General features: G+C 34.7%; 1 protein-coding gene across 1 annotated transcript; it reads right to left on the reverse strand.

Moving 5' to 3' along the window:
* Positions 1-599: 599 nt before the first annotated feature.
* Positions 600-2,385, reverse strand: LOC121969216 (RING-H2 finger protein ATL74-like). Its single transcript, XM_042519182.1, has 2 exons — positions 1,681-2,385; positions 600-1,440 (listed from the first exon to the last, which is right to left on the reverse strand). The coding sequence occupies exon 2, from the start codon at positions 1,373-1,375 to the stop codon at positions 797-799; it is 579 nt and encodes a 192-aa protein (XP_042375116.1). The 5' UTR covers positions 1,376-1,440; positions 1,681-2,385; the 3' UTR covers positions 600-796.
* Between the last annotated feature and the right edge of the window lie 8,478 nt (positions 2,386-10,863).

Consider the following 10,863-nt stretch of genomic DNA (forward strand, 5'->3'; position numbering starts at 1 on the left):
ATCCAAAGCTTCAAAAATCAATTGGAAAACTCGACTGGTTGCCTATCAATCGATTGATGAGATTTAGCATTCAGTTGATGGTGATCAAATTGAGTTGGAAAAAATCATTCTATATGTGCAACAATCGGATTCAACGTGACAATCAATTAATGGGAACTAGGAATCAATTGATAATCAGAAATTATCCCGACGGCAACCCTGGTTATAAAAGAGGACTTTTAAGGAAATTTGACGGAACTAATTCTCAAGAAGTTAGAGACACTGTATTTTCTACCATCAAGAAGTCAATTGTAAAGTTATTTTTTGCTGTGTTGTCATGTAAAAAATTTCTCCACCTCTAAGGCCCTGGCTAGAGCTTGGGTAGGACAATAAAAGCCTCTGCTTCAGTTGCCATTGTCGTTGTTTTATTCTCTAAGCAAATGGCCACACTCACATTCCTTGGCCTAAAAGGGACTGTTTTGGGTTGGCAATCTAAAACAAAATCTAGTGATTCTATTCTATGGCCAGTAATCTGTAATTATTGACTGTAAGGGCAAAAACCAAAATCATCTACGAACTAAAATCAAAGGAGAAAGAGCAGAATTGATAAAGAAGGAAAATGAGAAGAGAAAGATTTTCTATTTCGATACCTTTCTTCTTCCTAAGTTTTCGGTCGCCTACAAAATTTTCCAACGCAGAATTTGATATATTCTTCCAAATCCACCGTAGATTCTGCAGTATCTACATGATTAATTCCATTCCACACTCACAAATTCCACAGACTAAAGAGCGCCGAGCAGCTCGATTGCTGCCGGTACTATGCCAGCGCGAGCTCGCCGTACTCGCCGGCGCCTACGCCACTCCGCCACGCGGCCCGTCCCCCCGCCGCCTCCGCTCCTTCTCCGGCACCTTGGTCCAGCAGCGAGCGCCGGCAGGTGGGGCAGGAGGAGTGCGACGCCAGCCACTTGTCGATGCACCGGACGTGGAACCCGTGGTGGCACTTGGGCAGCACGCGGACCTTCTCGCCGTCCGCGAACTCTCCGAGGCATATGGGGCACTCGGTCGCCGGCGGGATGTCCGCCCCCTCGCCGTACACCGCCACCGGGATGCGGCGCAGCGCCCGCCGCTTGAGCCCCGTCGCCGCCAGCCGCGCGGCCACCTCCTCCGGGGTCTCGAACGCCAGCCGCCGCCCGCACCGGAGCGCGCACCGCACGATCGAGTTGAGCCCCAGCGCGAAGATCAGCGCGCACAGCAGCGCCGCCAGTATGATGACCATGTTGGTGTCGAAGTTGGCGTTGCTGCCGGCGGTTGCCACGTGGGCCGGCCCTGTCCTGTTGACCGCCGGCGGCGCCCCGAAGAAGCCCCCCAGGTGCCTGTCCCTTGGCAACCTCCTCATAAGCCCTGCCGCCCGCAAGGTGTTCGACGAAATGGGGCAGAATGAAAAACAACCAAGCAAGTATGCTGCAAGCGTAAGAAAGACGTTCTTAGTATGCCTTTTGCCTCTCTCTTTCTTTAGATTCCTACTAATCTCTCCAAGAATACTCCTTTGTGGCAGTCATATAGCAAGGAATCTGAAGACGATTGAGAGAGATATTGGAAGTGGCATCTCCTCACCAACAAAAGGAATACAGATGACAAAGGATGCTCTCAAAACCTATGAGTTCCTATTTGGAAATCTTTTGCAGAGAAAGAATCACTCACCAGCTGAGGTAAAGACTCTAGCTTTGCTCAATTACCTAAGACACACATAGATTTGGGTAGGGGAATCTGCACAGGCCAAGAAACATAAAATACAGACATGGAAGGATACTCACAGTGGCTGTTCAGGACTATAAAAAAATTGGGAAACACTATTAGAAGTTCCACCTAATCATGTTTAGAGCTGTGCATGCACTTAAGCCACTTGAGAAAGCTTATTATCTTATCTTCAATTCATGTCGGACAGGAATTAACATCGGTGGCTGTAGTTTTTTAAAGCAGCACCATAATCAAATCATGAAGTGATTAACAATGAATTATTAGTGTCCTGTGAGATAATGCCCCCGGCCAGTAACATTTCAGTTCCCTGAAGCACGGACCCTGCAGGTGCTCTGAGTTAACCACTGGGGTCCTTTTCCGTGGCTGCATGTTTGGATCTATTAGTAGATTTTATTGGTGGGTTGCTAGATATTTTGCCTCTGCTCTCCCGTGTCATTGTCATGCTTATCTTGTGGAGGTTGAGATATTTTTGCGTGTGGGCACTGGTTACTGACCATAGTACTGTCAAGAGGAAGGCATGTGAGAGAGAAAATTGACCCATAATCATCGTGTCTGCCTAGAATCTCGTGGTCTCGATGCACATGCTCTTTCATATGGAAAGGAGAATCTAGTAAGATTTGATCAAGGGTGAAATTAGGCCTGTTTCAACAAATTTATCAGTTAATGGCTCTGCTCTGTTAGAGGACTCACTGTTGTTAAAGAAATCATCAATTCGTGTTGCTTTGGCATAAAAACATGATGTAGATGGTTATGTTAAACTTTATTAATTCAAAATTTTAGTAGTTCAATTACTTTCACAGCTAGGAAGGCAAACAATTGTTTGTTTGACAGAGATAGTGTTGTCTTTTTTTTTTTTCTCTTTTATTTGTAAGACAATTAATTAAGGATATCTATTCTATGATAGATTAAGATTGTGCTGCTTTTATAATGATGAGCTGTTCAATTTTTTAAAGAACAATGATATCAAAGTGGCCAGAAGCATCTAGTGATTTAGGAACTCTTGAACAATGTTCGAAAAGAAACTTAGAGATAAACGTAAGAACAGAGAGTTCAAGGCTCATGGATTTACTGCTCATCTATGCCTTTGAATCCAATGCAGTTAAAACATGCATCTAGAATTAGATTCCCAAGCTTAATCTCTGAATATATTAACAAAAAAAATAATGCAAGCTCCATTGATGTCTATTTTTTTTCAACTTTAAGAGAAACTACATAATAATCAGTTCTAAAAGTTGGGTTTTTTTTTTTTCCAACTGTCCTCTTATGTTAGTTTGTGGTGGGTGCAATGAACCTTGGACATTATAATCTAATGATTGAGGTTATTGCTTAGAGTTTTTTTTTCCATATTCTTTTGCCTTTTGCAATCTTCCTCCATTTTAAAATCTCAATTTATTGCATTTAGTTAATCAAATTGTATTAATTTACCACACCTAAAGTACAAAATCAATCATTTTTCCTTGTGAAATCTAGCATTTTTGTAGATAATTTTTTAGATATTTTTTTAAGAAAATGAGTGACCTTTGTCTTCCCAATTTATAAATTCTTCACTCCATTAACCGCTCAGGCACAAGAAGCAAATCAATTAAGTTGAGTGATGACATCGTCTGTTCGACCAGGCGAGACCACCCGTTCGGCCCAATCTGGCCTGAACGACCATTCTGGCAAAGCCCACGATTAAGGCCAATAGCCAAACAGCAACCTCTCCGAACCACTACTCCCAAGCGAGAGAAATGTCCGGTCGGACAAAGGGCAACTCTCCAACAATAACATGACCAAACAGAAAGCTGGCAATAGCTCTGTTCATTACGTCCAGGCCGAGCAACGGCTGATCAGCCGCATATGCGTCCACTAGTTATCTTGTCATATCTTTCTGAGAGTTTGTGGCACTGGCAGCTGAGCATGTATAGCAAGTAAATCATACTTTAGAAGCTTACGAGCTATCACATCAAAGAGTTGCATGACTATTTAAAGAATGATGTCAGGGACACTTTTGATTTATCTTTTCCTAGGATGCCTAAGAAAATGTGTCTACACTTTGAGATGCATGAACATTACAGTGACATTATAAAAAAAGATTCCTATCTATAGACGGAAATATGCATAACTTTATTTTCTATACATTTTAGTTATAATTCTTCACTTTTTTTATATTATCAGAGATTGACATAAATATTAAAGGATCAACATCGAAAACCTCTTTCCACCTCTACATTAATACTTTTGTACGACAGAACTACCAAAAAAAAAAAAAAAAAAAAAAAAATCAAATCTGCATGACATTAAATTTCTAATCATATTATCAATTTGCTGTCAACTCCGTTTTCAAACAGGATCACATGTGAATGAGTTTCAATGTTCTTAGGTGCTTATTAATTAGTTTTATTGCTTTACATCAATGAAATAATGATAATAAATAATTCCAAAGTATTTTTTACTTTCTTATAACTCTATCTCCTTAGTTATTTGTTTTTATCTATCTCCGTAGTGTTATTGGTTTATTATATAACCAGCTGTCATTTCAATAATCTTATTATTAACTATCATCATCTAATTGAGAATGGAATAAACTGTGCTAATAATTTTAAATAAAAAATCCGACTTTAACTTTTAAATTACGGATAAATTAAAATTAACAGACTTTAAATAATATGATTTGTATATAACACTCCTATATAATAGATAATTAGTGATGAACACGCGTTACATGTATAGTATAATATAATATAAAGATGTTACATGTATAGTATAATATAATATAAGGACGATACTCAAGAATTCAATAGCAAACTATTATAACGAACTATTCTTTATATAAAAATTAATTTAATTTTTTATATTAGATATTAAATTGATAAAAATAAATATTATATTTGATCTTAGTCAAAAAAAAAAAAAAAAAATAGGAAAAATATACTTTTTAATATTGCTGACTTAAAGCCCACGATGTTATTATATTTTTTATATAAAAAATAATCAAAGAAAATTTTTAATAAATCTTATAATTATGTTTTATAAAAACAAAAGACATTAATCTAATTTTATTTTAAATTTCATCGTAATTAATTAGTAAATGGTACATATTCATGATAAAATAATAAAATAATAATCTAATCATTTTTTATATTTACAAAACATATGCATGTTCGTATGCATGTTTTGAAAAATTTGACAGATAAAAAATTTATTTATTAGTGATTTCTTTAGATGGTCCTATATGTTTTGGAAGAAAATAACTTAGAAAAAATTATTCAATTTTAATCTAGCACTCGTTGTGAGAGATAATCCAAAGTAATATTTGTATGTATCAAAAATTAAATTATATTTCTTTGATGATAAATTTAAGTACCAACTCAATTATATCTGTTAGTGCATTTGATATTAATGACTAAATCTAAATTTTGATGAATGATAAGTGAATTAAAATTAATTATGTTATGATCTAACCTTTCTACAAGTGTGCAGGATTTAATGGGTCTGATATCAGGCTGAAATCCAACTAGATCCGGAGGACCTGATAGTTAGTGTAGAAGTCCAGATAGGTCAAGAAGTGACTCGATATTTGGCAAAAAGTTCGGCTGGATCCGCGGGACTTGAAAACTGGCCGAAGTCCAGTTTAATCTATGGACCTGACAACTGGTGGGAAGACTTGGTGGACCATAGGAGAGTTAAGCAATTCTACGTTGTAAGTAAGGTAAGCCATCGGAAGAGAGTGTTCCAGTGATAACGAGTCCTATTTGGGGAATTTAGGTACAGGTCCATTTTAGAAACCTAAATTGAGACCTTAACTATATCCTCGTCTTAGATAGACAGGATCTAATTAATATTACTATTTTATTAATTGTGCTAACATCTTTTTACAGGTATACTTTGTTTTTTTAGGTTAACACATTTTGTAGGACGAAAAGGAGTAAAAATATTTGGATAAATAGTACTCGAGACGCCTCTTATGTTGCTGGAGGCGCCTCGGAAGCATTGGTCGAAGGCCTCGCATAGGAGGGCGTAAAGGCACCTCCAACGCATTTGAAGACGCCTTGAAGCTAGGCGTTGAAGGCACCTTGGATAATCTTGAAGACGCCTTCGGTTGAATAAGGCAGAGGACTTCCTCTACGATAAGAGGCGCACTATTCAGTGAGGTGGAGGCGCCTCCAGTGGCCTTAGAGGCATCTTCAACGCTCAATAAAAGAAGCTCTCGACCAGCCTTCAACAACACTCTTCTACAAGCTTCTTCGCTCTCGTTCAAACATTCCGATCACTCCAACTTCGTGCTGCTGCTCTACTATGACACTATTGCACCCAACTACTGCTGAGGAGTCGTCCAACACTGAGTTTGATCCGATCATCTTTGAAAGTGTTGGGTAACGAAAGTTTAATTTTATACTTAATTTATGCATAAAGGAAAGTGTAGTTAGTTACACTTGTCCTAATATTTTTATTGTACTCATTTCCATCTTCCGATAGTCCCAGAAAAGAATCATAGTCGATTGCCCATCGATACGGTCCGCGGGATCATGAGTCTTAGAGTAGGAGTTACCAAAGGTTCTGAATCAAGTAAAATCGCTTATGTTCTGATTTTCCTTTTTATCTCTTTTCACCTTTTCCACAATGTACTTGTTTTTCAAAACTGAAGAAAAGTCAAATTTTCAAAACCACGTGATTCACACCATTCTCACGTGCGCACAGATCTAACAAATGGTATCGGAGCCCTATTAGCTCTGAATTGGTGCAATCACCAATCAAACAGGGGGTTTTATTTGCCTATATTTTTTTGCTTTAGTTTTTTTTCGATTTTAAATTTTTTCGAATAAATCTAAACGGACACTATTGCCTCTTCAAATTAATTTTTTTTGTTTGCTTTAATTTCCTTGAATTGCTCGAATTAGTGCAGCACCACTCGAGACTTATTCTATTGTTCTATGTTCTCCCGCATTATTAATCCAAGATCAAGTCTTCATATTTCTTTCTAGTTTTCTATTTCAGTAATCACATGGCCCAAAATAAAGGCTTCAGCATCATGCGTCCGCCACTCTTCACTGGAGATGACTTCTCTTATTGGAAGATAATAATAGAAGTATACCTCAAGATGGACATCGACCAGTGGTTCTCGATCCGACGCGGGTATCAGGCATTAGTTGACAAAGCAACCAAAATACCTATGGATCCGGAGAATTGGAACTCGGACATGAGGAGGAAAGCTTAAATCAACTCCAAAGCACTAAACACGCTCTAGTGTGGACTAACCAAGGAGGAACTCAACCGAGTCGGTCCATTTGAAAATGCAAAGGAGCTCTAAGACAAACTAATCGAACTACATGAGGGCACAGTGACACAAAGGTAACAAAAAGAGATATCTTATTAAATACACTATTTAATATTAAAATGCATGATGGAGAAACAACAATGCAACTCTAAGTGAGGATCAAAGACATCCTCAACGGTCTGCATCTTATCGGCCACGAACTTCAAAATCAGGACGTTATAAGGTATGCTTTAAATTTATTTCCTTAAAATGCAATATGGGCATTCATAGTGGATGCTTAGAAAGTTTCAAGGAATTTAAATAAACTTAAATTATATGAACTATTTTGTTAATTAGAGTTGTACGAATAGACTAACTCCCAAAAAACCGAGAAAGATAGAGCGTTTCTTGTAGGTTCTACAAAGTAGACAAAGAATAAGACCAAGAAAAAGGCAGAATCTGAATCTAACTCAAATTTAGATACAGAAGAGCAATTGGTGAACATGGTGAGGAGAATGTTCACCAAAAAGAAGGACTTCAGCACAAAGAACCTTCAAAGGATGATCAAGCCCAACATCAACAAATCAAGCATCATCTTCTTCAGATGCAACAAAAAGGGTCACTACAAGCAGAGTGTCCGAACATCAAGGAAGATAAACCCAAGAACTGCAAGAAAAAGAAAGCACTCAAGATGACTTGCGACAAGTTATCTTCGGAGGAATTAGATAACGATGAACCAAAGAACAACAACTATCTAGCACTGATGACAACCGGACCAAGATCAAAAGCGAATTGTAACAAGATGAAGAGTCAAAATACGAGTTGAGCTATGAGTCCGCACTAGTTTCTGAAGGTTCCATCAGGGTAAACTCTGTTCTAAGCTCTAGATTTTTTAAAATTATTTTATGTCTACATAAGAAATTATCTATTGTTGAAAGTCAAATAAATACACTTAGTAAAGAAAATGTAGAACTCAAGGAACAACTTAAATCAAACTCAACACCTAAACCAAGTCAATCTAAAAATTCAACTAAAATTTCTAAACTTGAAGAAGAAAACTCAACCTTAAAATTTGAAGTTGTAAGCCTTAAAAACTTACTTGAAAAATTTACAACAAGATCCAAAAATCTAGACTTTATACTTGGATCACAAAGAGCTATCTATAACAAATCCAGACTCAGATATGTAAAATAAACTCAAAAACTAAACTTAAATTAAATAAATATAAAATCAATCTAAACTTAAACTATAATCAAGTTTATTATAACTATAAAATAAATCGACACAAACCTAAAACTTAAACTCAAGTTCAATAATTCAAGGAAAAACACCAAACTAGTTGGCAGCTGTAAAATAATAGTTTATCCTGTTTGATAATTAGGACTAGACAAATTAGAGATTAATTTAACTTGACAAACAGTACTAGAGAAGTTTGGGATGATAGTAAGTTAGGGAAGTTTTGTCTATGCATGTCTAGGAAGAATCATATGTGTTCGACCTAGTGCATTTAGCTTAGTGGAACTAATTGAAGCTACCCTTTACCAATCTAAATTAGTCAGACTAAAATTTTGTACTAAGTTCTTAGGGCATAGCTATTTGAGAAATCTCGAAGTACGTGGTTACTCTAATGATTTCCATGGTGTGACTTGCCACAGTCTAGAAATTTATTCAAATAATGTCTGCTTGATTAACCAAAAGCCAAACTTGAATCTAACCCAAGTTAAACCAATATCTAAAAATCTAACTTAACTCATCTCATAAAATGATACGATACCTTTGTCTAAAAACTTAGACGGGTGAGATGATTAGATTAATAAAATTAAATTAACTTAAAATTAAACTTAAACTTAACATTTAAAACAAATCTTTAAAATTAAATTAAAATTAAATTAAAATAAACTAAATTAATCCATCTGAAATTCAATAATTAATCAATAATAACTAATTAATCCTACTTTTCTATCATAATTAATAACAATTTAATAATCAAATATTAAAAATAAAATTTAATTTTAATTAACTTAACTAAGAATTCAGTGCATCATTCCAGAACCAAACACATTAAAATCAAACATCACTTTATTAGAGATCACGTTGCTTAAGAAGACATTGAACTCAACTATGTTGAGTTCAAGTCAAATATGGTTAACATCTTTACTAAACCACTGTCAGAATCTGAATTTAGTAACTTACGAAGAAGACTAGAAATGTGCACAATAAATTAGGACTCTAATTATCAAAATTTTCAAGTGCTTTGCAAATTTTATGCTACTCTTATTTTTTTCCTCTAAAAATTTTCATTTCTTTAATATTTCAAACTTTGTTTTAGTCTTAGTCTAGACGACTCCTTAGAAAGCATGATCTTGTAAATCTAGGCAATGAGCATCTCACAAATATACTAGGTCTATATTAATTGTGTATTCCATATATTAGTGTATCAACATAAGTCTGTGCAAAGAATACAACATTGATCAAGTTAAGTAGTCATTTTTCGGTAAATCTCTAATTTGACACTATTACTTAACTTGATTAACCAAGTAAATACTGTTATCTTTTGGTAGTTGGTTAATAACTAAAGGAGACATTTTAGTATAATTTTTAAATAAATGTTTTTTTGAAAAAATATAAGGTTAAGGGGGAGGATCTGCTTAGACAACTTAAAAATATTTTTAAAATTTACGTTGAAAGATACTTTGGAAAATATTTTATAAAATTCATGCAAAACTTTATGTTTTAAAAACAACTTGCAAAATGTTCTTGAAAATACTTGGAACTTTTATTAAAATTTGCTTTAAAAAGTAATTTTAAAATCCTTGTAGCATGTTTTTTTGCACGTTGTTGAACTTTGTTTTAAAAATATCTTGAAATATTTCCTTAGCTAATTGTTTTGAAAATATTTTGAAATCTACTTTGAAAAATTAACTTTCTAAACTTACTTTGAAAATTAAAACTTTAAAAGATTACTTTTAAAAATATTTTAAAATTTACTTTGAAAATATTTTAAAATTTTCTTTGAAATTAAGTTTCAAAAGTTGCTTTAAAAATTAAAATTTTAAAAAATTATTTAAAAAATTTAACTTTCAAAAGTTGCCCTAGAAATTAAAACTTTAAAAATTACTTTTAAAAAGTATTTTGAAATTTATTTTGAAAAATTAACTTTCAAAAATTACCCTGAAAATTAAACTTTAAAAATTATTTTTAAAAATTATTTTTAAATTTATAGAAAAATAGTTTACAAAATACTTAGAAAGTTTATCTTTACAAATTGTTTTATTTTTGAAAAATATAATTTTCAAAATTTTGAAATCCTTTTTACAAATTTTGAAAATTTCTTTCAAAATATCTTCGGCAATTTACCAAAAGGCGTACTAAGGTTAATGTATTTACCAAAAAGCGTATCACGATTTTGTATTTACCAAAAGGCGCAGGTAAGTGATGTATATTACCGAATATAACCCTACCGCCAACCAACTCCTCTGATCAGTCATCATTTCCCAGGCATCCGAACCACATTTTTAAAAAACTTAGATATTAAAAAAAAAACATCATTATGGTACCTCCCTCCTTCGTGACATGCGAGTGCAGCTCGGTCTTGTGAAACCCTAGTTTAGTGTTCGTGAGCCATTAGTTCGAGTTTTTCTCAAGCGGCATCTAGCTAGCATTTCAGTTTAATTAAAAACCAGGAGTGTTCGTGAGCCATCAGTGAACGATTCTAGGGTTTACATTACATTAATCAGCTAGTATCATAATGGCGCAAAGACGTCGATCGGGTGAATCATCATCCTCTCCACATCAATTAGCTGTAAAGGTTATCATTTTACAAACTCTGTGATATTGAGAAGCTGAACTAGTATGATTTAAATTTTTTTATTTTTATAAAGTATAGGGTT

This window comes from Zingiber officinale, chromosome 4A, assembly GCF_018446385.1.
Source record: "Zingiber officinale cultivar Zhangliang chromosome 4A, Zo_v1.1, whole genome shotgun sequence".
NCBI classification, from domain to species: Eukaryota; Viridiplantae; Streptophyta; class Magnoliopsida; order Zingiberales; family Zingiberaceae; genus Zingiber; species Zingiber officinale.